General features: G+C 42.3%; 1 protein-coding gene across 4 annotated transcripts in view; it reads right to left on the bottom strand.

Annotated features, from left to right (window-relative positions):
• The window catches only part of JAKMIP1 (janus kinase and microtubule interacting protein 1), a 219,638-nt gene that overhangs the window by 29,758 nt on the left and 163,188 nt on the right, over positions 1 to 26,692 (bottom strand). For all 4 annotated transcript variants that reach the window (XM_059721563.1, XM_059721566.1, XM_059721564.1 and 1 more), the window contains 5 exons: positions 13,852 to 14,061; positions 12,965 to 13,084; positions 7,400 to 7,546; positions 4,313 to 4,453; positions 2,320 to 2,379 (listed from right to left, as the gene is read on the bottom strand). In XM_059721563.1, coding sequence (XP_059577546.1) covers positions 2,320 to 2,379; positions 4,313 to 4,453; positions 7,400 to 7,546; positions 12,965 to 13,084; positions 13,852 to 14,061 — 678 coding nt within the window. The remainder of the gene's footprint in view (positions 1 to 2,319; positions 2,380 to 4,312; positions 4,454 to 7,399; positions 7,547 to 12,964; positions 13,085 to 13,851; positions 14,062 to 26,692) is intronic.

The raw sequence follows: 26,692 nt of genomic DNA, 5'->3' as shown, positions 1-26,692 counted from the left end.
AAGAAGTACCAAAGGAACCTTTTCACCCACTTCAAAAAATCACGTAGAGAATTTCCTGTTCCCTCAACACGTCCCATCAGCATCCAATGTAGCTCACATTTAAACTAATCACATGTTTGACCTTCCTTGCTTCTTTACATCTGGTACAGCTTTCCATATTTTCTTGAGGCCTTAGGTCTCCCTAAAGCAATGGATGCTCTCAAACTGGAATGAATCTGAACTGATCTACACTGGAGACCATATTTAACTCATTCTATCACCTGTTAGACACCCTGCAGGGCATCCCTAGGACCTGGCCACTTGGTTTAACGCTTTAGAATGAGCCATTGTCCTAAAGGTTAAAAATCCCTTTTACAGATAACAGAATCATAGAAAATTAGGCTTCAAAGGGACTTGTGGGGGGTCATCTAGTCGAACCCCATGTTTAAAGCAGGACCATCCCCAACTACATCATCCCAGCCAAGGCTTTATCTACCCAGGTCTTAAAAACCTCCAAAGACAAATGTTACAAAACCTCTCTGGGTAGCATGTTTCAGTGCTTTACTACACTCCTAGTGAGAAAGTTTTTCTTAATATCTAACCTAAATTTCCCTTACTGCAACCTGAAACCAGCACTGCTCCTTGTTCTGTCATCTGCCACCACTGTGGCAGGCAATGGCCATTCTGAGCATTTATAAGTTGAAATATCTAAGATGTTCTTTTTTTTTTTTAAATTATGACAGTCTAATCTGTGAGTTGTGAATACAGCAAAATTCCAGGGAAATTAAAAAGAATTGGGACAGTGTCCAATTTAAATATTAATGAAAAACATCTTCTAAGAAGGGAGGGAAGTTCTCGATGGTATGAACAGAAATACATTAACTCCAAACCCCATTTGCCTTCTCAGTCAAAATGTTCAACTCTAGCTTTCATGAGCCAAAGTAAACAGATGGAAAAACAATATGCTAGGCACATGGCAGACGGAAGAGAAGCTGTTCTCATTCAGATGGTGGAGTGAAAGGGTACCTTATATAAAATGCCTGAGTTAAATTGATTATACGTCTTGTTAATAAAAGACTAGTTGCTAACTAAAATTAGTATAAAAAATAGTCTGTCTTTCAAATCATACCACTATTCTTTATGTCACACAAACAGCTACCATGAGCTCATAAAAAGAAAAATAAATGTAGTTAATTTTATTGGAATGATTGTAAAATTGTAGCAACTATAATTTAAATAGTGTTAGACTCATCACTGAAAAGTAATAATTATTCTAATAATGGCCATAGTAACTGATATAGCCATGTTCAATTTAGTTTTGAAGAGCTCATGTTTATCTAGTCAGCAGCAAATGATTTTCCAGTCACTTTATGCTGAACAATAATGGTGCAGATCTGTTGTCTCTACAGTCAGCTGATGTTAGACTCTTGGTAGGTCAAAACCATTTGAAAGGCTTATATTTTTTTTTAACTCATTCTCTCCCTGTGATACAAATGCAATACTATGACCATCCTTTAAAATAATTCTAGTGAAGAGCAAAACAAAAGGCATATATTCAGCTGCTGGATAGAAGAGAAGAGAAAGTAATAAAAAAACGCCACCATGAGGACTTCACAAGTATACCATCCAGAATACAGTATTGAAGTGCTATTTAAATGTCAGACAGAACCTTACCACGTCTCACTTCTGCTACTCGAACTAGGTAAATCACTTTAAAACACATTTGCCAACTGAATTTTTAGCTAACAGTTCAGTGTTATCTTCATTCCTTTAACATATATTAATACAATACAACTACAAGAAGAGTTAAAATAGAATCCACTCTTCTCTAAATAAATTCATATAATTTTTATTTCTTGAGGTGTAGAGAAAAATTATGTTCTGATTTTATTATTTTTATACAAAATACTATTCAAGTTAAATTTTTAAGTATGAACATAAGTTTGCATGGGAACAGTAATCTGATGCATGTCCAACTTGATCTACTTTAAGGGACCCAACGTTCAGAAAATTACGTGCCACTCCTTGAAAAATCATATCCCTTTTAAAGTTACCTAAGTCAGAAATTTAGTCCACAGTGGATACTTGTGAGTTAATATTTTCTTATAAAGCTTTCTAAGCATCACAAGAAACTTTCAGAGAAGGTTTTGAGGTTTTTTTCTATTTTTATTTATTTTAGGAAGGAAGAGTATACAGCCAGTGTGTAGAGTAAATGGATTAAATACTTCTGAGCAAGTCAGGGCAAGTTTTGCTGCTGACATATATGTACCCTGTTTTTTATACAGGAAATATGTATGATCAAATATATTACATTAAAATGCTAGAATATCCAGTTCTCACCTTTGGAGGTTTCAAACTCTTCCTTTTCTGTTTTTTACAGCGTAACAACCGTTCCCTTTCCTAGAAACAATGAGAACATGCCATTTCTTTAATACATACTTAGATTATATATAACAAAAAGAAACATCATTAATACCTTCTTAAAGCATGAGGGAAGCTCAAAGCATTGTTACAATTCACCAAGAACAAAGTAACTGTTTTTGCCAAAGGCAGAAAAATATTTAGTCTCCTTTGTCTGGAAATTGGCCGGCCTGGATTTTGTAAAATATTAAGCCCACATTTCTGACAGTTCTGGTTCTCTTTCCTCAAGAGCTAACTGTGGAACAGTGACCCGAGTTTCAATGGGGATGCAGGAAAATATATAGTGGACCTAAAGGAACGAGAACCAAGGGGGAGGTAAAATCAATAGGTAGCCCCCTGTCTCCCTTTATCCAAATGATGTACCAGTATCGGGAGCCTGGGGCACAAGTTTGCAAGTGCCAGTTACAGGGTGCCAATCAACTTACCCTGCTCAATGGGTCCCAATGCAATAGGTCATCTAAGAGTTGTATACACATTGGGCTGCACATGCTACTTTGAAAGATTCCAATGCACTGGAACATCTGAAAAGCATGCACGCAACACATGGTTTTCAGAAGTCCTAGCTCACTGGGATCCCAGGATCAAGGAAAGGCTCCCCAGTCCTGGCATCCTGATAGGCCAGGTCCTTTAAAAACCATGTGTGCAGCCCCTCTTAGAAAGCTATATGCTCAAATTAAAGCCATACATACAAACAAGTCACAAATATCTTCTACGTTACATGTAAATTCTTTTTGCAGCTCATAAGCCATTTCATGGCATGAAGTTAAGTATATATGTGGCACGCAGCATATTTATCATGCAATTAAACTTAATTGTGGGATTAATAGAACATCTGCCAGGGGACACAGTATACTAGTAATAATAATCACAGAAAACAAATCCAACTATGCCAACACTGTTCCAGAAGATGAGTTTAGGAAAAGCATAAAAGAATTCAGAATAACAATGATAATTTAAATAGCACCTTCAGTTTCAGGTATTTTACAAATCGTTATGGGAATACAATTACTTCTGGAGAGGAATGGGACAGCTGTTTCATGTTCTACAGCAACACTACAATTATAGATAGAGAAAACATAAAACTGAAAACACTGGGGTAAGTAGACAAAAAATAATCTATAAAGATGCTGGCCACTTCCAGTCTTGCAAATGTTAACTGTAAACTGAAAGAAGGGGAATTTTTAAAGCTAAGTTAAGCATCTGTATCTCTGACCTCATAGGTGAGTCCTGTACGCACAGAGCCACTGCAGAACTCATTCTGCAGACTTTCTATAAATTCATAGTTATTTAAAGGGGTAGGGGGAAGAGAGAGAGCGCGAGCGCGAGATGAGTTCTATGAATGGGCTCCTCATCTGGGATGTAAGAGATTCAGGTTCGAGTCTCTGCTCAGTGCCCCCATGAATGTACTACCCACCAACACACTGGCTATTCTGACTTCTTTTTTTCATCACAGTGCAAAATGGGGGAAAATAATTTATTTGAGATTTCTATTTCAAGAGCACTTCCCATCTAGTTGCAACTGTAAGAAGCATTCACAACCTCATTTCTCATACATCATCTACACTCACACCACATTGAGCCACCAGATCAAGAAGCGATGCAAAGTGAACAGACACTTGCCTAATCAAAATTATTTTCAGCAGCAATAGGGTTTAAATTGGTTGTCTCCTTTTCAGATACCAATCAGGAAGCTTTAAACCATGAGATAACAACTTTGTGTGATTGCAATAAGGTTAGAGATGCTTCAAAGAAGCTTGTGAATTTACCACAAAAGGAATAATTTAAAAAGTGCAGAAGTATTTTCACTTCAATACAATGCCAAATGTCATTTTGCACAACCCAAATTAACTTGATTATTGTTTCAAATTACAGGTTTGAATGAAGGTTGTTTACTGAACAAGGTAAATACTACCATTGAGAGATCATCAATGACATGCTGCTGTTCTATAACTTGCAATCTCAGGAATTCAATTTCTTGCTCCTCTCGTGTGCTGCTAAGGTCATTCAAGGAAGTGTGCCTCTTCAATGCTGGCTGTGTGGATAATTTTTCTTTCTGGGGGCAAAAGAAAGCTACATTATTAACACAAAACACCTCTTTTAAGTGTCTTCCCACAACAGTAGGTAAAACATTCCATGTGTTATATTAATATATGAGTTTTCAGATTCATCAGCAAGCGCTCCCAGATTCACAGGCCGCATCCACATGAGTGTGGATATTTGTTTCCTGGGGGACAAGAAGCAACAGTACACCTTATGCCACTGCGAACTGCCCCTAGAGAATGCCTGTGCCATGTGCCCTCTGGCGCATGGCAGGTTACTCTGAGTGGGGTAGGAGAGGCTGGGGCCAACACTATGCTGGCCCCTGCAGCCTTACCTGAGGTCCTGGGGGCCTCCCAGTGCTGTAGCCACGGCAATCCTGCCACTCAGAGGCTGGCCGGCAGCCGGAGCGTGGCTCCAGCTGACCAGGCTCTGGTTTTAGGTGGTGCATGCTACCCGCAATGTGCCACCCTGCTTTTTTGCATGCAGGTTTTTTTAATGCTGGGGTCTTCTGGGGTCAAAAAACCACCCGCCATACTGCTACCTTGCATCATGGAGAACACCTGAATGTGTGGTGCTGCAGACGTGTCTGCAGTGCCACATACTGCATGGCCATGGTCGTCTAGACACAGCCACAAGGTCCTTTTGCCACCGAGCTACTGAATTTACTTGCATATAAGATGACCTACAAATAATTACTTTCCATATATGGAAAGTTTATAAATTAGGTACAGAATCTAATTATTGGAGGTTTGTCTTGAATTTGTTAACCTTCCATTACTACAGCAGGGAAAATAAGCCTGGGGGGTCAGGTAGCCCCCTTGCTCTTTGCCCCCAACACTTTTCTTCTGTAGCCCCTTCCCCCCTCCTTACTGTCACACCCTGCTCTCCCTGAGCACATGGAAATGAGAAGCAAATCTGAAAAAACTGACCTTTAAATAAACATAACTGTAGTGATTTGCATATACTATCCATACATTTAGTTCATCTAAGCTTGTTGATGCAGTTTACATTTTTTGAAACTGCTGCAAGTTTTAGCACAGGTACTCCATAAATACATTTTTAAGTAGCACATTGGCACTTTCTTATATATAGAACAAGCTATGCATAATATTAGTCCACAGCCAAAAGGTACATGAATTACCATATACTTCATGGGGCTGGGCCCCACCAGAGTCAACAGCATTTCAAGACATTAGTGACCCCACAGCCCAGCACTGCTCAGTATACGTGTGTATTCCAGATACACCCACAAAGGGACCACATGCTAATTAGTCCCCACTCATGTCAGAAACTAGGTGTTCTTGTTACAAGTCTTGGGATCCTTCAAAAAAAATTTGCAGATGAGGCATAGGACAACCTAGTCTGGCTTTACCTCATGAAGGGCAAGGCCATGCTAATCATAGGCAACAGGGCTGAGAGAGCGGTTGACAGAGGTAAACTTGGTAAATTGTTAGGGGCCCCATTTGGTGATGTTTGTCAGACATTTAAGGCTGGTGAAGAAACAAGAATCATTGGAAATGGGAAAGAAAGGCGAGGCTCAGCTGTGTGCGAAGAAAGGAAATAAAAATGTATGCAATGCAGCGGCTCACTATAACTTGAAAAAGAGAAGGACTGTGCTCAGTGGGCAGTACTAAGACATATTCAGAAGGGTTGCACTATCCAGGTGTACCTCCTCCCTAGCTTGCTCCTGCAGCCACATGGCTGAGGGTTAGCAAAACTTGGGGGCATCCGAACCCCAAGCCTCCAAGCTTGGACCTGCACGTAGGATGCCTGCCAAATTATTTGGAAACATCTGAAGCCCTAGGTGGAGGTGGAGGATGTTTGCCAGTAGTAGGGCCAAATACGGTCCTTGAATGACCCATGGATTTGGAATTGATTTGGCTTGCAACATGAAACATTTTCCTTAAAAGGTGTGCTGGGTGGATAATGAGATGGGAATGTGTATAATGTAATTACAGTGATGTGCTTTGGACTGTCAAGTGAGCCATAGCAGCCATGGGACAGATTGGTAGAGGAATTGTGATTTTATATATTTATATATATAGAAATACATATTGTGTTTTAGTCATGCTCACTGTTGGCTGCACATAATCAACTTAAAATTGGTTTCCATTACTGAGCACATGCTGCTTTTGGCAGCAGTTTAATAATAAACAATGTATTTAGTGAGGTTTCCTTGTATGCAAATTTAAGACAAAGGACTTCCCCCTGCCCCTCCCCCCCCCCCGTGTTGACCGGGGGGGGGGGGGAGGGAGGAGTCCTGGCCTTACATTTGGGTAAATAATGCAGGGGCTGGCAAAATATGGCCAGCAGACCAGATGCAGCCCACCAGGCCATTCTATCTGGCCCACGTGCCCCCTAAAAAAATCTAGAAAATTAATGTTCATCTGCTCCTGGCTGCCTGTCATGCGGCCCTTGATGGCTTGCCAAAACTCAGTAAGCAGCCCTCCGCCCAAAATAATTGCCCGCCCCTGAAATAAGGTAATACCTAACATAGAGAATGCATGATCCCACTTATGAGATTTTAAAGTAGAACAGAAAAAGCACTGGAGAACATACTCTAGGGAACAATCCTGTATTCCCAGGTAAGTAGACTAAAAGATATAATAGAGCAATATCTTTCCCATTTCTAATATATATAGTTCAAGAGATACATCTATATAAATCCAACTGTACATTGACGCTGATTTTCACCCTCTATTTTTAGAGCCCCCAAGTAGTCTTCACATATTGAAAGACAACTGCCTATAGTCTTAATCAGCGTGGTTTGATACAAGACAAAGCACAAAGAAATAAAACTCTTTGATTTTAGGATACAACACCATTCAAACATGCTATAGTAACATTAACACAATCCTCTTGCTCACATTCTGAAACATATAGTTACTGTACATGGTGCTATGAATGGGAGGTTGCTTATTGTAAGGAGACTTCTGGTAGGTAAGAAATAGTTGCTTACTAGTTCTACATTTTCCCTTGAAAGATTTTTAATTTTTTCTTCCATTCTCTGGATACACTGCAACATGTCATCATTCTTTTTACTCATCCTCGTGGTTTTTTCTACCAAGGGTTTCAGCTGACTTTCTGTTTCCCGAGAACGTTTCAGCTGCAAAAAATCAGAAAAATCAAACCAAGTTTAACAAGCAAGATATAAGCTGAGCTACAATGACCTGAATGAAGACAAAATACTTGAATTTTCATCACTTCATCTTTATTTTTCTCTCACTTACTCAGAAACTCTTTCTTCTGCTTACTGTCATGGGATGCATGCTATTGCTGAACTGTACTGCATGTATCTGAGTAAAAATAAATGGCAAGAATGGAGCATTAGCTAATAGCAGAGGTACCTTTTCTTCTGAAATCTGTAAGACACCTTCACTGCTGAAGTTAATCATCATTCCTTGCTTTCTGAAAGCACCCACATTTCACAAGGTCTCTTGATAAACTAATCATTTTACATATGCCTCCTACAATTGATTAGATCTTTTGCAGAGAATGCAGCATGATAACCATTTTTAAATCTTTTATTAGATATATACTGCTTTTCCTTACTTTAAGAAAATTAAACCCAATATGTAATTAGAGCAATCAGGGAAACAGCCAGAGGGCACCAATTCCATCTAAATGTTCTATTGACATTTTCAAGCTGCTCAATTTTGCTCCTGTGGTTTTATGTTAGGCAATCATCTGGGATAAATTGCTGACCTTTCTCCCGATTGCGGGTATTCAACAACTAATAAAAATAGATGAAGTAAAACACTGGACTGTTTTGTTACTAAACAAAGAGGGTTATTTTTTAATCATACACACTTTTGAACATTCTCTGCTTTAATTGAAAATCCTGAAAGATAACATTGTTCCTGAATGGATTCAATGAAGATTTGGTTCTTTGTTTCAGGGTGAGGGAGAACAAAGAACATATTTCCTCATAAGAACTTAATTACAGCAGTTTACTGAAGCAACTGGGTCGATAAACATGCAACTTCATTTGACAAAAATATTTTTTCTACTGTCTAAAATATATTTATGATATTTTAATGCACTGCCTCTAACATTTAAGGGAAAACGGTAAATCATATGTCTAAAGAAGTGACCAGGTTACTAAACACGGTCTCTCCTTTATATTAGATAAAAGGAGTAAGGTAAAGTTAAAATGGAAAAAAAAACCCAACTAATGAATAGAGGAAAAATAAAAAATATGGTTAAGAGTAGAAAGGATATTTTGTATTGAGAACTAAATACGAGAAAAATTACTTGCAGGATCACACTACCTTACTCAGATCATCAAAATATACTTATGCTACCTAAATAGACATGTATCATTAAGTATCACACCAAAAAAACCCAAACTGCTCTGTATTCTAAATTGTTCTTCATAAAACTACTTGAAGACAAAGGGTTGTTGGTTGTAGCCATGTTGGTCTAAGGACATAGACAGACAAGGCTCTTTGGGTAGATGCGATATCTTTTATCAGACCAGTTATATAATAGGAAAAAATGTTCTTTGCAAGCTTTCGGGCACAAACACCCTTCTGCAAGCACAGGGAGACTCTGCTGGTGTTATATCATAGAACCCTAGAAAGTTAGGCTGGAAGGGACCTCAGGAGGTCATCTAGTCCAACCCGCTGCTCAAAGCTGGACCATTCCCGGCTAGGATCATCCCATCCAAAGCTTTGTCTAACCGGGTTTTGAAAACCCCCAAGCAGGGCCATCCCTAGGGTGGCATGAATCGGGGCAACTGCCCTGGGCCCCGCACTTTGGGGTGCCTCGTGGAGCTGGGTGGAGCGGTGGCTCCACATCCAGCTGCTCGCTACCCTCCCCCCCACACCGTGGTCCATGGGATTGGAGTGGGGGTGGGGCCCTGCATGAGCTGATTTGCCCTGGGCCCCGCACCCTGCTCGGGTCAGTTCTGCCCCCAAGGATGGAGCCTTCTGGGCACCTCTGGGTAACCTGTTCCAGTATTTTATTACCCTCCTAGCAAGAAATTTCTTCTTAATATTTAACCTAAACTTCACTTGTTGCAACTTGAGACCGTTGCACCTTGTTCTGCCATCTGCCACCAATAAGAATAGCCTATCTCCGTCCTCTTTCAAACCCTGCTTCAGATAGTTGAAGACTGTTATTATCTCTTCATGCGTTCTCTTGAATAGAAAAGCTATCAAAAGGGGGCATGATTCTATTTCAATTTACTTCAGTTTACACTAAGGTAACTCCATTAATTGCAGCAGCACCAATTCCGATTACACTAGTGTATGCATGAGGGTCAAAGTCCCTAAACGTTTCTAAGCAATCTATTAATTTTCCTAGTTGAAGTGCAGGACAAGAACTGCATCATGCTGTTCTGATACATATTCTTTTAGAACCTATATTATAAAGTTTTCTGCTGATAGACTACACAAACCAGTTCAAAGGTTTCAGTGAAACTGGGAGTGATTTTTAGCAGGGATTCATTTTGGGAAATTCTTACTGCTGAGGACTTTACACAGGATGCCCTGTGAGGCAAAGCATGTCATGAACAAGGGATAGGGAGGTGGGCGTGGGAGGGGAGACTCTACTAGAGAAAGTACTGTCACCACACTAGTAAGGGCCACATAAGCTTTAAGCACCTGGGAGACAACGACAGAGAGGAAGTTCTACAGCTAAGAAAGAAAATTGCAGAGAACAGAGAGGATGGACTTCATAGTTTCATAGTTTGTTGGGTCGGAAGGGACCCGAGCAGATCATCAAGTCTGACCCCCTGCCATGGCAGGAAAGAATGCTGGGGTCAAACGACCCTGGCTAGGTGTCTATCTAGCCTCCTTTTAAAGACCTCTAGGGTAGGAGGGAGCACCACTTCTCTTTGAAGTTGGTTCCAGATCCTAGCTGCCCTGACTGTGAAGTAATGCCTCCTGATATCTAGTCTGAATCTACTCTCCATCAACTTATGGCTGTTATTCCTTGTTACTCCCAGTAGTGCTCGGGGGGGACCAGGGACTCTCCCATTGACTGCTGGTCTCCCTTGGCCAGTTAATAGACGGCCACCAGATCCCCTCTCAGCCTTCTCTTGTGGAGGCTAAACAGGTTCAGGTCTCGTAGCCTCTCTTCGTAGGGCCTGCCCTGCTGCCTCCTGATCATGCGAGTGGCCCTACTCTGGACCCTCTCCATGTTGTCCACATCCCTCCTGAAGTGCAGTGCCCAAAACTGGATGCAGTACTCCAACTGCAGCCTGACCAATGTCATACAGAGGGGGAGGATCACCTCCTTGGACCTGCTCGTGATGCATCTGTGGATGCATGATAAGGTGCGGTTAGCCTTCCTGACTGTGTCCCCACATTGGCAGTCCATGTTCATCTTGGAGTCTATAATGACTCCAAGATCGTTTTCTGCCTCTGTGCTGACGAGATGGGAGTTCCCCAGCCTGTAGGTATGCTGCTGGTTCTTTCTCCCTAGGTGCAGTACCTTGCACTTGTCAGTACTGAAAAGACTTAATGACATTCTAATCTAGCATTTCAAAAATACTGAATTGATTTTTTTCTGTTATTACAAACAAGACCATTTTTCATGTCTCTGTCACATTTTGTGATTGCAAAGATTAAGTCAGGCAATTCAATGCATGAGTTATATATGTGTTAAAAGGCAGCATGTAAACTATCACATATAATTTGATACAACGTTATAACTACCAAAACAAAATATATTTCTAAAATTATCACACACCTTTGAAAAAAGAGAAGACACATTTGTCTTTTCTATATTTCGCAAACCATATTCATAGCATTAGGTTCCTTGGTCATGTCTTTATGAGTTAGCAACATTACTAGTCATTCCAGAAGATGATAAAAAAAGAAGTTTTTGGTTTTTTTTTGGGGGGGGGGGGGGGGGAAATCAGTCATGAAACCTTTTGCAACCATGAGTTGCAAATGATAATTTCTCCCTCTTTCACACAAAATAACAAGTAGCAAGACAACTAATCATTCCATCCTTGTCCCTCAATGAAAATGTAGTGGACTTAGAAAAGACTGCTCCCTCCCTCTCTAAATTAGCCTTTTCAAAATCCATATTTGATTAAATGGCATGATATTCGGTATCTTAAGAGCAGGAAAATTACTTTGGGAAGAAAGAAAACTTGTGAATTCACATGTAATCGCTTTTCCTTTTAAAAATCATACTTTAGTATGTCTTTTTGGAAGGTCACTGTTCAGGGTAACAGGACTAGCAGCTTCCTTGTTACATGGTAACTTTAGGTGGCTTCTGGAGTTCTGAACCCTGGACCGGCTGCATGTTAACAATTTTTTAAAGGTCACATTATTCAGTGTAATTTTACAACACTCCAGGGCAATATTATCTTTAATCCTACACTTGTTCCATTAACTTGTGGCCACTCTCCCCAGCTTTTCCACCCAAATTGAAGTCCTCCAGCACCCCAGGAGGCAGTGGGCAAGTGGGGAAGCTGGGGCTCAGTGCCTAACCAAGAGTAGAGTGAGTCAGTCCGAGCCAAGGACACCACCTCCCCACTCACCAGTTCTACTCCTGGGTCAGCTCTGGGAGTAAAGCCATCCAGTCTGAAGGGGGGAAACATACTGCCTCCTCTGCTGTGAGGACAGCTGGCTCTGCTTCTGGAGCTGAGCTGGGAGCAGAGCCATTGTCAGCACCAGCAAGGAGCTGGTGCTGCCTCCCCCACTCGGACTGGCTGGCTCTGCTCTGGGAACTGAGCCAAGAGCAGAGCCAGTGAGAGTGGTGACGCCTCCCCAGGTCGGACTGGCTCACTAGAGCTAGGAGCAGAGCCAGTCCAAGGGACTGCAGGAGGCACCAGGGCTGCAGTACTCACTCTGCACCACAGAAGCATTAAGACTGTCCTTCCCCTAGCTCCTACTCCTGCCCCTGTTCACCAGGCATCTAGTAGCTAGTCACAGATGTACAGGTGAGGGGCAATCAGAGCAGTTTTTTTGTCTTACCATATGACTACTTCACTAAGTTGATTAACATCTGTTTGGCTTACAGGGTAAGGTCTGACAAGGCCTTAAGAGATGCATGTATTTACTAAAAGAAAGAGACAAAGACAACAAAAGTTAATTAAAAGAAAGTAATTTCTTGAGGGTCTCACAATATTATGTGGAAAAAAAACGCTGAACATCTCTGTACAAGCTATTGGCAAAGAGTAGTGAAAGATATATAAAAAAACAGAAGAAAAAAAGAGGAAAAATAAACCTAGTAGAAAGATTAAAAAAGGAAGAATTAAAGATTTCCTCTACACATTCCAAGTATGGTTTAGTAGACCCAAACTGATGTTAAGCTTTGCTTGAAAGCACAACTTTCTGGATAATATTATACCACTTCCCTGGCAGACAAGTTTCTTTGGGTAGATGTAATATCTTTTTAGACAAACTAAGTAGCTGGAAAAAAGTTCTTCTAAGAAAAGATACCACATTTACCCAAAAAACCTTGCCTGCCTAGGTCCCTAGACCAACACAGACAAAATCAACAACCTGCCAGTTCCCTGTAAATTCCTGTAAGTTACCATCTGTGTTTTTACCAATTAATTTACCAATTCATTTCTTTCATCTGCTAAAAGGGTATTTCTGTCTTCCAGTTTCCGTATTACAGCATTCAGTTCAGCAATTTTTAGCTGAAATCTTCGCACATCTCGCTCATCCAAATGCTGCTCCTATAAGAAAAAGACGAACCAAAAGAGGATTTTTCATTTTTCAGAAAGTTAATTTACTACCCAGAAATGTAAACTTAGATCACAGCAGTTAAAGTTAACATTCTATGTATGAACCTGAATGGGAAATGCAGAGAGAAATATTTCTGTGCATTTCTATCAATGATTAAAAAATATTCTTTAAATCAGCACAATAACTGACGCTATTTTATAAAGGCATATTTCTATGAAATAACAAATGTTAGTAACCAGAATAGTAATTCTTGGTTCACTGTTAAAAAAAAAAATAAAGCTAAACTTTTATTATTTAAAAAGTCAGTCATTTATTACCATTATTCCAAGCCTCGCACCAAGATTAATAACCACATACTTCTAAAACACATTAGTGCAAGTTTTTGAAGAGGATAAGTACTTACATGCTTAAATGTGCATTGTCATTGTATAAAATAGCTCATGCTCAAATACATGTCTGAAGAAAAAACTAATGGTTTGTTACCATAACTGAAAAAAACATACTTCTTCAGTTGTGAATAGCCTCAGCTGTAAATCTCACTCTTTAGCTGAATTCAAGCATTTAAAACATTCTTTGAAATTCAGGAAGCTCATGGAATTTTAAACAAAGAAAAGAAAACAGCTATTTGTTACTATGACAATGCGACACAGAGCCATTATTGGTGCCACAGTCCATTCGTATATCTGCAGAGTAGCCGGAGACGCAATGAAAGAGGAGGAAGTAGGTGTTCAATTTGAAGAACACTTGGTTAACTTACTGGACTGCCCATCATTTCAGTGATATCGCCTATTCCACCAGGAAGCTCTTTCTTGGGGCTGCTGTGGTACCGCTCTGCCTCCTTTACTTGGACAAGCTGTTCATCCAAAGCTTCTTTCTGAAGCAGCAGCTTTTGTGTATGGCCTGCCTGGACTCCAAGGTCCTTTTCCAGAGCCAAAATCACTCTGTCTTTGCCTTTTATCTCATCCATCTGGAAAGGAATAAAAGAAAGTAGGAAGCTCTGTCACATCTTTAAGTATTTACAACAGACAGCAAACATATCCACCTGTCAAAAACCTCACTATATTTGGGGGGGGAAGGCAGGGTGGGAAGGGGGTCCATGGAATGTCATACGTATTGTCTTAAGTAAGAAATACTCAAGAAAGCAAATTCAATGAAGTTTAGGAAAGTAAAAATGACCTTTATTTGAGGATATACAATTTCTGTGATTAAAAAAACCCCACCAAAATAAAACTCTTTTTTATTATATTACAGAAAAGCTTTCATTATGAAGCAGAAGGCTAACAAAGCTCATGTACCACTTAATCCCACCTAAGCCTTGTGCTCAGGTGTAAGCGATACATCAACCTCATGTTGGCCTTTCGCATATGTAGTGCTACCTCATGCCCGATTCAGTTGTTCCATGGACAATCTACTAATTAAAATTATCAGTGCTTAATCTGAATTTCCTCAACACTCAAGAAGCAAGTTGTATACTTGATCCCTGGTCACAGGATTCAAATGTGGATTATTTGTACATCATTAAAAATAAAATACCTGTATTATCAGAGCACCCAGGGTGAATAAGACAGTACTTCAGGAGCCAAAGGATCAGAAAAGAAAAAAAAAAATGCCATAAACATCTTTAAATCCCATCTACAGTTACCAAATTTGTCCTCAAATTTAAATACAGTACTGTCAGACATAAATTGCTATAGCTAGCACAGGGCGTGTTCCTCACAGCATTAGTGTTAAATTGACTGGTAACACTCCAAACACTTGGAGAAATGGCAATCTGCAGCAGTTACTATAGAAACAGGTTTCTAAACAAGTATGCTAACGTTGCACTGTATCTTTATTGGGAGTGTAGTGCAATTTTTTTTCCCTAGGGTAACTAATTTTCCTTGCTCCACCAACATAAGCCCCTGGGATTTCAGTTTTCATATTCATATGGAATATTAAGCCAAATTAAGAACCCATTAAGTATACCATATGTATGATTTTCCTTACTAAAACCCTACATTACAAAAACATTAACCTTCCAAAGTCAAGTGCTAAAATGTTATACAATGCCAGAATGAAGGTTGTCCTTGGAACCATATCTCAGTATCCTTGTGTGTCTGCATTATGGTACAGTTCTTTATTATGTGACCACATACTATCTGCCTCCCTCTGGCTTCCTGCCTTATTGCATTCACAGGCTAAACAGTAAATGAAGTAAGGCTGTGTCAAGGATCAAGCTGGTGCAGAAGGTTGATTGTCTGAAGCAAGGGGAGGCATGATCCATGGCATCAGCAAGGACAGATTTGTAGTTTACAAACTGCACTGGGTCCCAGGAAATCCAAATTTTATTAGCATCTCTGCCATATACTTCCTGTGTTCCTTGGGTCACTTATGGCCAGATCCCTGTTGACCTTGTACGTCTCTTCTAGGTGGAATTTAGGCACCTAAATCACAAAAAATAAATTTCCTAAATTGACCCCTGCCCAGTAGGTAAAAAACTATCTAGATTTTCTAGGTACCTCTATTTTGACCTGGGAATATCTCTGGTCACCTAGACTTCAGTTACTATGCATGCTCAGAAGCAATCCAAATCAGCTTGAGGAGCTTTATTTCTTAGTGTCCAATAGGAGTCCGCGAAATGGGCTGTATTCAATTCAGATTCGGCCCAAATTGGGGACAGGAATTTGATTCAACTCAGATCGCTGTCCCCGATTCGATTCGGCCGAATACGAATCTGAAGATTCAATGCCAATTCGGAGAATCACCGATTCAGCCACAGACAGCTTTAACTGTTTTTTCTATATGCCTCAATGTACCCAGCATAGCTTGTGAATGCTGTGATGGTGGAGCGGATGGAGCATCCCACAGGAGCATGGGGAGGCCCATGCTTGGCAGTGAACCTGGAAGCAGACTGGAAGTGCTTCTGGTCCACTTCTAGGTCTGCTGCCGAGGGTGCTGGGGACTCCCCCCTGCTCCTCTGGGACACTCTATCCACCCCAGCATCTCTGCATTCACGAGCCGCTGCTACCTTGAGGTACGTAGAAAAAACAGTTAAAGCTGTGTCTAGGTCTGAATCATTCCAAACTGATTCAGAGGGTTCTGATTTGATTCAGAGACATTAAAGGGTCTCCTGATTAGATCTGGATTCAAAGATTTGGCCACTGAATTGGGCTGAATCTCCACTGAATTGAATCAGTGACTGAAGTTTGCCCAGCCCTAGTGTCTAAGCTCTGTTGGTAAAGAGCTTAAATACTGTGGTACTAGAGAAGCCTAAGATGTTTAAACTGGGGACAAAGCACACCAAGTAACAGTGGAGCATCTGCACATGCGTTTTACTGTAAAGTTGACTAATTAGCTCCAAAGTAAAGTATTGCTGTCTATACATGTGCAGATATTACGCCAGAGTAAACTAATTAACTCCAAAGATTTCATAGACATTAGGGCTGGAAGGGACCTCGGAAGATCATCGAGTCCAGCCCCCTGCCACAGGGGTAGGAAGTCAGCTGGGGTCAAAGGATCCCAGCAAGATAAACATCCATTTGTTTCTTAAAGGAGTCCGGAAGTAGGTGCTTGCACCGCCTCTGGAGGCAGTCTATTCCAGGCTTTGGGGGCTTGGACAGTAAAGAAGTTTTCCCTTATGTCCAACCTGAAATGGTCTTGGAAAAGTTTGTGACCGTTTGACCGCATCATCCCTTGGGGCGCTCTGGCAAACAGGAATTCCCCCAGATCCTGATATACCCCCCTTATATGCTTATAGGCAGCCACTAGCCCCCCCCTCCCCCCTGAGCCTGCACTTTTCCAGGCTGAAGAGTCCCATGGCTCAGCCTCTCATCATATGGCCTGTTCTCCTGCCCTCTGACCATGTGCGTGACTCTCCTCTGGAGTCTCTCAAGCTTTTCCACATCCTTTTAAAATTGTGGAGCCCAGAATTGGATGCAGTACTCCAGCAGCAGCCTCATCAAGGATGAATACAGCAGGAGGATGACATCGTGGGATTTGCTTGAGAAGCAAATGACGTCAATTTCTTCTCCCTTGTCCAGGTGATATGTCACCTGATCATAGAAGGAGATGAGATTGCAGGTAGGTCTTGCCTGACCAACAAACCCATGCTAGCTATCCCTCAGGATGTTGCCATCAGCCAGTTTGTCAAAAATAGTCTCTTTGATAATTTTTTCCAAGATCTTCCCAGGGATAGAGGTCAAGCTGATAGGCCTGTAGTTCCCCAGATCTACTTTCTTCCCTTTCTTGAAGATAGGCACAACATTGACCTTCTTCTAATATTCGGGCATTTCAGTCGAGTGCCACGAGTTCTCAAAGATCTGTGCCAGGGGCTGAGCTATGATCTTTGCCAGCTCCATAAATACCCTGGGTGTAAACTGTCTGGGCCAGATGACTTGAAGGTGTCCAGCCTCTCAAGGTGTTCCTTTACATAGTCTACATTGATGTAGGGCAACAATTCTCCCTCACCCTGGCCATCATATTGACCAGGGCCATTCTTTGGGGCTGGTGAAAAACTGATGCAAAATATCCATTAAGCAGGTCGGCTTTTTCCTAGGTGTCGGCTGTCAGTTGTCCCATTTGGTTTAGCAGGGGTCCAATGTTACCCTTGCTTTTTCTCCAGCTCCCCACGTATCTGAAAAAAGACTTTTTATTTTCTTTGATACGTGTAGCCAGCTGGAATTCACTCACGACCTTCGCTTTCCTGGTTCACTCCCTACAGCTCTGGACCAGTGCAGTGTACTCCTCCTTTGGGGTGGATCCAGCCTTCCATCCATTATTTGTCTTTCTTTTTAGATGCAGGAGGTCCACAAGCTCCCTACAGAGCCAAGGGGGCTGCTGTGCCCTTTTGCTGCCTTTCCTCCGAGATGGGATAGACATTGCTTGTACTTTCAGGATCGCTCCCTTAAGGAGCAACCACTCAGCCTAAACTCCCCTCCCCTTTGGGTCGCAGTCCCTTAGGGCCTCACCAACAAGCCTCCTGAGCTTGTCAAAGTCAGCTTTCCTGAAGTCGAGGACTTCTGCATTGCTGACTGACTTGCCAGCTTTATGGTGGATAGTGAAAGTGATTAGCTCATGGTCACTGTCTCCCAGCTTCCCCTTGATCATTAGGTTGCTGACTAGATCATCCCCCATTGCCAGTACCAGGTTGAGCAGCACTTTGCCTCTTGTTGGTCCATAGACTTCTTGAGTCAGATAGAGCTCGTCCACGCACATGAGGAAGCTTAGCAACTGTTCAAATTTGGCTGAGTGTTCCTCCCACGAAATATCTGGGTAGTCGATGTCTCTCATGACAACTATGCACTGAGAGTGTGCAGCCACAGCCAGTTCCTTGGCGAATTCCTGGTCTAGCTCTTGATCCTGATTAGGAGGTCTGTAGCAGACTCCTACCATTGTGTCCCGTGTCATGTTCACCACCCTGAGGGTCTCCAGTCAACCACTCTGGATGCCAATGTCAGCTTGAAGGGACATGTAGCTTTCTTTGATGTAGAGAGGTACACACCCACCCCTTTTGTCTACACAATCTCTCCTATACAAGGTATAGCCATCTATACTTGTGGCCCAGTCATAGGTGAAGTCCCACCAAGTCTCCGTTATCCCTATGAGATAGTAGTCATTCTTGTTCAGCAGGATGACTAGTTCCTCCTGTTTATTCCCCAAGATCCTGGCATTGGTGTACAGGCATGTAAGGGTCCCATTGGAGGCCCTAGTCTTCCCTACACATCGTTCTGGGGCTGGGGTAGGGGTGGGTTCCCTAGAGTGTCTTAGCCTGCTGGATTTGCAAAAGTTGCCCAGTGGGGTTGCTATGGCAGTAGTCCCTGCATCCCCCAGTGGGCTTAGTTTAAAGCCCGGTCAAGCAAGTCAGCCATTCTGGCTGAAAAGAGCCTCCTCCCCAGTGCAGTGAAGTGGAAGCCATCTCTTCCCAGCAGACCACTGCCTCTCTCACCAAAGAGTGGACTGTGATCATGGAAGCCAAAGCCAAAGCCTTCACAATGACACCAGCGCCACAGTCTTTGGTTGACTACCTAGATCCTCCTCTCCTTCCTCAGCCCATAACCCAAAACCAGAAGGATCAAGGAAAAAAACACCTGCACCCTAAGCCCCTCTCCCAAAGCCCTGTAGCCTCTCATGACCCAACTGGTATTGCTCCGAGCCTTGTCATTCATGCCCACATGGATAAGGAGCATAGGGTAATGGTCAGTGGGCCACATGAGCTTCGGGATCCTCTCAGCTACATCCCAGATGTAGGCTCCCAGGAGGCAGCAGACCTCCCGGGCTAAGGGGTCAGGGAAGCACATTGAGCCCTCAGGAGGGAGTCTCTCACAATGACCATTCTATGTGTGGCCTTAAGGAGAGCAGGGACAGTAGCTGTGAGTGGTCCTGCCTTGCCTGCAGGAGCTGGCAGCTCTTCAGGCTCTACTGCAGCTGCAAGAGGTTCATACCTGTTGCAAAGTTCCAGAGAAGAGGGGACCCCAGTGTAGCGGGCCTTGGGACCATTGACTACCTTGGTCCAACCCCCTGGCTGGACAGTGTGGGAGATCTTTGAGTCCTCCCTTGTCCTGGAAGGTGACCCTGGTCTACCCTCAACCTCCAGGGAGTGAAGGGCCTGGCAGTAGGAGTCTATGGCACGCAGTCTCTGGACTGTGGCCTGGAGCTCCTCTATCTGGTGCCCCAGAGACTCCAAAGTGAAGCAAACCTCGCAAGGGGAGGCGGTCATGTTCTCAGTCCCATGTGCCTAGAATCGTGCCAGGCAGCCCCTGCAGCCAAGGGCCAGAGGCCCCATCCATGTGGAGCTTGGAACCATGGGTTCCACCTGCGTGGAGACCTCAGAAGTGACAGAGGGGAAAGTCTAAGAATCTGAGGGGACCCCTGGGGTGCCGCGTGTGGCCATCCACATTGTGCTGCTGGTAGTCTGGCTACTGCTGTGACTACCTTCCCTAGGGCTCACCAGCAGGGCCTTGGGCCCTCCCACTCACCCCCCTGCACGAACTCCTGTGCTAACTGTTGGGGACATTCTTATCTTATGGCAGAGTATTTTGCTACCCCCAAATGTACATGTAGATGCTGGCTGGAGGCACCAAGGGTCTGCTCCACCCCAGCACAAATTGCTGCTGTCCTGGGCGCATGTGTAGACACAATGCTCCTGGAAGCAGTTTACTCTGGCTCGAATTGCTACAGAGTTTATTGTGTTGCATTAATTTCACGTGTAGCTGCACCCAGTGATGCTGAGGGCATTCATGCAGCTCTTTACAAAGTGCAGTTCTTGCACAAAAGTTCTTGCCCACCTTCTGCCAAACAGTTTTCTGGTTAGACCACTCACCTTGTTGGGAAGACACTTAGGTCTTAGGCCCTCTTCCACTTGAAGGACTTAAATGTACATTTCTCACTTCCCAGGAGAGTACCTTAGCCAGCATGCAGGGCAAGCTCTCACCTCCACTTGTGCTTCTAAACCAGAACCTTAGGGACTGAAACCTAAGACTCCCCTTTTCAAAGGGGAACACCCTCCTCATTGTCTACAATAGTGGTTCTTAACCTTTTTAGTTGCAAGGCACTCCTCATTAGACTCAAGACAGCCCTCAGAAAATGCCAGATCAAGGTTTTCACTTATTTTTTGACTACAGAAATATAATTGAGAAATGCTTCTGTTGCAAAGAATTCAGAAAGATAGGATGGAATGTTTTAACACTATGATTTCCTATTTGAAATCTCTGGGTTCATCTTGGAATCATGTTTACATATCTAACAAGGCTAAATGTTGTGCATTACTGGGGCACCCTTGAAAGGATGTCATGGTACCTTGTTTGAAAGTCACTGGTTCATAGAGTCATACCTCCTCTCTTGCTTGCTGTCCTTCTGACACCTTGAATCTTGCATTCTTGGCTGCTCAGTGGGCTGGCTTTAATAGGAAGGGTGGAGGGAGAGTCCACGCCAACCTATGCTTCTTGCTAATCTAGCCCATACACTGACATGCAGCACCACCAAAAGGTTGATCAGATCCAAAGGTTGAACTCTGGGAGTTCTAAGAGAATAGTGGTACCAAACACACCTCTGGGCTAGTTTCAGATCCCTCCCTGCTCAGCACCTAAGCACTGAGAGGTGCCCAGGTTTCTCTATTCACTGTATCCCAGGTGCCTGACCTTGTTGATCTGGATCACCCACCTGGTACAAGATGCCTATATGTGGTACTTACAAGATCTATCTGAATGTGGCCCTTAATCTCACATCAAATGGAAAACATGGGTATTAAATTTACCAACCTCACTGGCTGAGTAAGCAGAGATTGATTAAGGTCTATGAAGCTCTCAGCCACTGTGTCAAAAAAGGGGCATCAAGAAACACTTTTTTACTCATGGAAGGATTTGTGATATGCAGTGTTTGAACCACAGGGGCACACACTGAACAGGAATGCTAAAAATAAATATTGAACAGCTGCTTCATTCGTTGTGTGCTATTCACTCTGTACATGGAAGCTGGCAGGGGTCCTTTGGAAAAAATAAAGTGATCTTGTAACCAAATACTGTAGGCGATTCTCTGCTTTCGGTTACATGAACGAAATTTAAACTGAAATTCATGGAAGCAACATTCTTGTGAGTGAGAATGGAATGATACCCTCTAACAATTGTATGCATCACAACATGGAAGAATTAAGGTTGCAAGCGTTTTAAAACCCTAATGCTCTTTTAATTTAAATTTTAAATGGAATTTCAGAAAGGTTCAAGTTAAAAGAACAATGAAGATAACAATTTCATCACATGCTGCTTTATACTGAATGCAGACAATTATTAAAGGAAAAAATAAGCCTTGGTCGCATGCAAATTCATAGATCATATTCTACAAATCCATACAGATAAACATCAAACTCCCATAAAAAAAAACAACCTAGGAGTGTTTAAAAAGAAAAAAAAAGCACAACAACCATTTACCTCCAACCCTTTCTTCCATGCTTGAAAATTAGCCAACTGTTTTTAAAAATGAATTTGGGGAAAAAAAAAACACCTTCCAGACAAAGGTAAAATGATGAGAAATTACTGTGGAAGTGACTAGACCTCTGACATATAGGAACGGTCCTCTTTTATTTATATTGCAGACATTATATAATCTCTTAGTTACACACAGAGTATTTCAGTGATGCTTGTTTCATTATAGACACAAAGAACCAGAAAGGGAAGTTTCCAAGCAATCTTCCACAATTAATTTAATACAAATTGCTAAAGATGCATAGAACAGAAGCACAGTTGCACAGACACCCATCTGCTTTCTGTTGCCATGAGCAACAGTTTCATCATGTCAAAATAGAAACATATCTGAGGCTGGAATAATGGAAGAGAAACATTTTTTCTCAGAAGGGCTTTAGATACTAGATGGGATCTTTTGATGGTAAAGGAGCATTGTTTCTATTTGATTGGGTGACTCTATATTAAGGAAAACAATCAGATATGCAATTATATAATAAAATTATTCTCTATCCGATCCTTTTATTTATTATTCCTTTCCAAAAGTTTTTGAAATAGCTGACCTAGTATATTCTTAAATTGACCAGGGTTAATCCTGATTCAGCAGCGTGGTCAGAGCACACTCCCCATTTTCCACAACAGAGTAATTCCACCTTTGATATGCCCAACACTCAAAATGCAATCCAGCTGTCTCCTCACTTTTCATGGCCTGACCCAGTCCTCAACTTCGTCTCACGGATTTTCTGCCCTCCTATGCAGAACAACATGCAGCATATTTGTCCATTCGTAACTGTGCTCCCCATTATATGTGCAGACTAATACAATGTTAAGGGGACTACTGTGCATTCAGTATAACATAGATTACATCCTGTTAGAGAAAAATAAGTTAACATTGACTCTGAGGTTGCACAGAGTGGATTAGAACTTGGCTCAAGGAGCACACACACAAGTCAAGAGAGGGTCCAAGGGTAATACACAGAGGTGCAGTGTGGCATGTTAGACCAAACTTCCATCCACCCAGGCACCCACCTACCCATTCATCCCTCCTCTATTTAGTTTATATCAGCTGCTTACCCTGGGGTCAAAACTGTACCCAGGAACCCATTTAGATTACATAAAGTCTTCACATTCCTATAGTCTGATAGGAGTAGCAGGCTAACATATAACCATCTCTATAACCATCCCTACTCTACAAAAATAAAGGATCTTCCTGGAAATCTTCCATAAAAAAGAGGAGTTGGTTACATTGAGATCACAGACCACACATATAGGCAGTGAGTGCAATGGAGCTGCACTGAGGGAGCCCCATGGTCTGGGTGACACACTGCTAGTGGCCAGATCTGGCTCATGGACCAAGGGTTAAGCACCCTTCTTCTACAGGATTCACAGTTTGGTTACATTACATGTCTAATCCCTCCATAAAGCCCTCTTTTCTAGATCACTACAGACCATCCTGCCTACCACTTAGACTCAGAACCTGGGCATCATCTTTGATTCTGATCTCACTCTAGATAGTCCTATTCAGGAGATATCCTTTTGATTCTTTCTGCCCAACTTCTGTAAGGCATGGCCTTCCCTATCCACCCATGAAGCTATAACACCCATTTAGGCTATCCCTTCACATCTTGTTTACATGCAACTTTCTTTTTTCTGGCCTCAACGAACGCAATTTTTGTTCCACTTCAAACCCATTCAAAATGCTGCTGCTACTGATCATTTTCCCAGCCCTTCCCTTCAACCCTCTGACCCATTTCTTCACACCGAATCTTTTCTTTTCTATTACATCAACATTGCTTTCTCTCCAAAGACTTTGTGACCTATTTCCTCACTTTTTTTTTTTCATTCAGCACTCAAAGGCTGACTCCCACATCCAAATCAGGCTATAATGCTAGCTTCTATAGCCCACTTATTAACTTTTTAAAATGCGTGCTCTCTCCCATTTGGACCCTCACATTTGGAAGGAACTCCACATAAACTTCATTGCCCTTGCTCAAATCCTTAAAATGCCACAATGCCTCCACAAGCCACAGAACATGCTGGCAGTAGTTAGCCTGCAGAGGTATGGACTGTTGTCTTTAGTACCATTTCCAGACACTCTTCCCCTGTCTGTATCGTCATATTTTCTCCTGTGTTGCATTTAATTTATAAACACTTAGGGGTAGAGACCAGTGGGGTTTGTAAGAGAACTAGTCCAATGGGGTACTGCTCCATGCCTGAGGCTTCCAGGCAACGCAAATGCACACGAGTACACACACACACACACACACACACACACACACACACACACACACACGATAAGTAATCCCTAGACAAAGGAAAAGCAGACAGCCCTACTTACCCTTACTTGCGTGGGTGGCGGCTCTCGCCAGGAAGTGCTGATCTGCTGCAGACCAGCTCCTCTGACGATGTGGTGAAGAACTGTCATGGCAGGATTGCTGGGGTGGGGAAATGCCTCCTCCAAGTTGGCACCTGGATCTAGTGCCCCACTCACCCCTCTCCCCTCCCACCCAGTTTCTGTCCCCTTCCCCTCCCCCAGACTATCCAGGAAATTCTTTTCTTCTTTCCAAACAGGTTAGCTAGAATATTGATCTCCACATGAACTTTTCAGCTTGGCCACCCAAAGCTAATGATTATATCTATGCACTGACCATTGTTCTCTTTCACATAGAATATAAAGAGTTTGGTATATTCTAATTTATTTTTTCATTACGTATCTCTGCATAATGAACCCTAAAAGCAAAGGGATTATGACAGGGAGGCAGCAGGGCATCAACCAATTGTTTTGAGTACAGGTATAATCTACCCCCCATAAAAGTATGTTTTGAAGAGGGTTTGATCTACCAACAGGTATAGAAAGACCACTATGAAACCAAACAACACAGAGTACATACATCCCATGCTTCTAGTTACACTTACGGCTTTCTAAAGTATTACTTCTTAAGTTAATTGAGGGATTTTGCATTGGCAGATGGTTTGTCATTTATTGCAGCAACTACTTTTACCCTATCAGTGGGGAACTGGCATTTAGGCTTTTTAAGAACAGGTATTTGCAGTTCCCCAATACCTGGAAGAAACCAGTGAAAATGTGTTACCTATCATATGGTCCTTTCACAAGTCAGCCATGGGGGAAAGTGATCCTTCGGGAACTCTCTCACACTTGCATAGCTCATAAGGAGAGTACAGCAGATTCCTGTAAAGGAACTTTAGCCTCACAAAGTTAAAAGACGCATTCCCAAGGAATCAAGAGCTAGACTGACATGCTCAGTTTTCAATATGGAAAAAGCCAGCTGCTCTACTGCCAAACATACTGTCTTCTCTATCCATCCACATCAAAGCAGTTTCCTGGCCAACTGTAAAACAGAACTCTATAGTACTTTTCACAGAAGCAGACAAATGGATTGCCACATTAAACCCTTGACAATGAAAAATAAGATAACAGTGGGAGAGATTAATTGCTGAAGGAGACTACAAAAGAGGGACACAGATTTCAAAACACACTATTTACATGCAACAATTACAGAGGGAATTAGTGAAGAGCAATGCTCTTCATGCTGTGAGAGCAGTGATTTGATGACCTGCATGGTCTTGCTTGGCTCTGCATTTAGGACTCTGTGACTACTTAGGAAGAACAGAAAGCATGCTGCAACTGGGAACCCACCAGGAATGGGGAAGCAGAATAGGCACTGATTGTACAATATTTTCTCAGTTATTTATTTTCAAGATTAGAGAGGAAGAGTGTAATACCAAGATTTAGGAAGTGATTTCTTTTAACTCTTAAAAATATTACTCTTTGTCTAATTTCGAAGCAGCCGAGGCCACATGACATAGGAGAGGCACTCCACACTGAACAACTGAGCCCCCTGCAACCCCAGGTCACAGGCTCCCCTGGCCCTGTAGGCTTCCCAACTGAACCCCACCACCTCTGGGATGGGGGCAGGAAGCGAAAACTGGAACAGGGAGAGGAAGACTAGAGACCCCAACTTCTGTTGAAGCCAGAGTGATGGTAGGAGCAGCAGCTGGACAAGAGCCCCGTGGCTACAAATAATCACTCATGGGCCACTTCAGTTTACAGGTTGTCAGGTGGACAGGCATGGTCTAACTGATTTAGAAGCTTGAGTCTCTTCATGACTTAAACACAAAGTCATTTGGGTACTTTTGAAAATGTTATGAAAAGTAAACATGAAAAAAACCCTTTGATGAGAACTCTCATGCTTTAGGGACATAAACCTACCTCTGATAAGTCTAATAAGAAATTAGCCTATGAACAGGTTATTCCACAACTGTGCACTACAAGGTTGCCAGCGTGTGTCTGAAGCAAGTCTGGTATTGATCACTGACTGGAACTGTGCAACTGCCTAACAGACCAGTCCAAAAATCAGATGACAGTGTATCATGTTATCAAGATGGATAATAAGAGCTAAAACTATTCATCACAAGTAAGAAAAACAACATTAAGCAAAAAGAACAGCAGTTCCTCCAAAAGTAGAGTTTTATGGATAGTTACTTGTCACAAAGTGCTCTGCCATCAAGGGTTTGGAACCCAGCTGCAGGTGGTTAGTGGATAACAGTCTGCTTGCCTAGAAGCCTGCTAAAACCAATGACTAGGTTCATGAAGGTAGAGTCAGGAGTGTTAAGAAATCCAAGAAGAGTTTATGGAAGAGGAGAGGG

Source organism: Alligator mississippiensis, chromosome 2, assembly GCF_030867095.1.
Source record: "Alligator mississippiensis isolate rAllMis1 chromosome 2, rAllMis1, whole genome shotgun sequence".
Taxonomy (NCBI): domain Eukaryota; kingdom Metazoa; phylum Chordata; order Crocodylia; family Alligatoridae; genus Alligator; species Alligator mississippiensis.
This window is presented reverse-complemented; position numbering and strand designations above follow the sequence as displayed.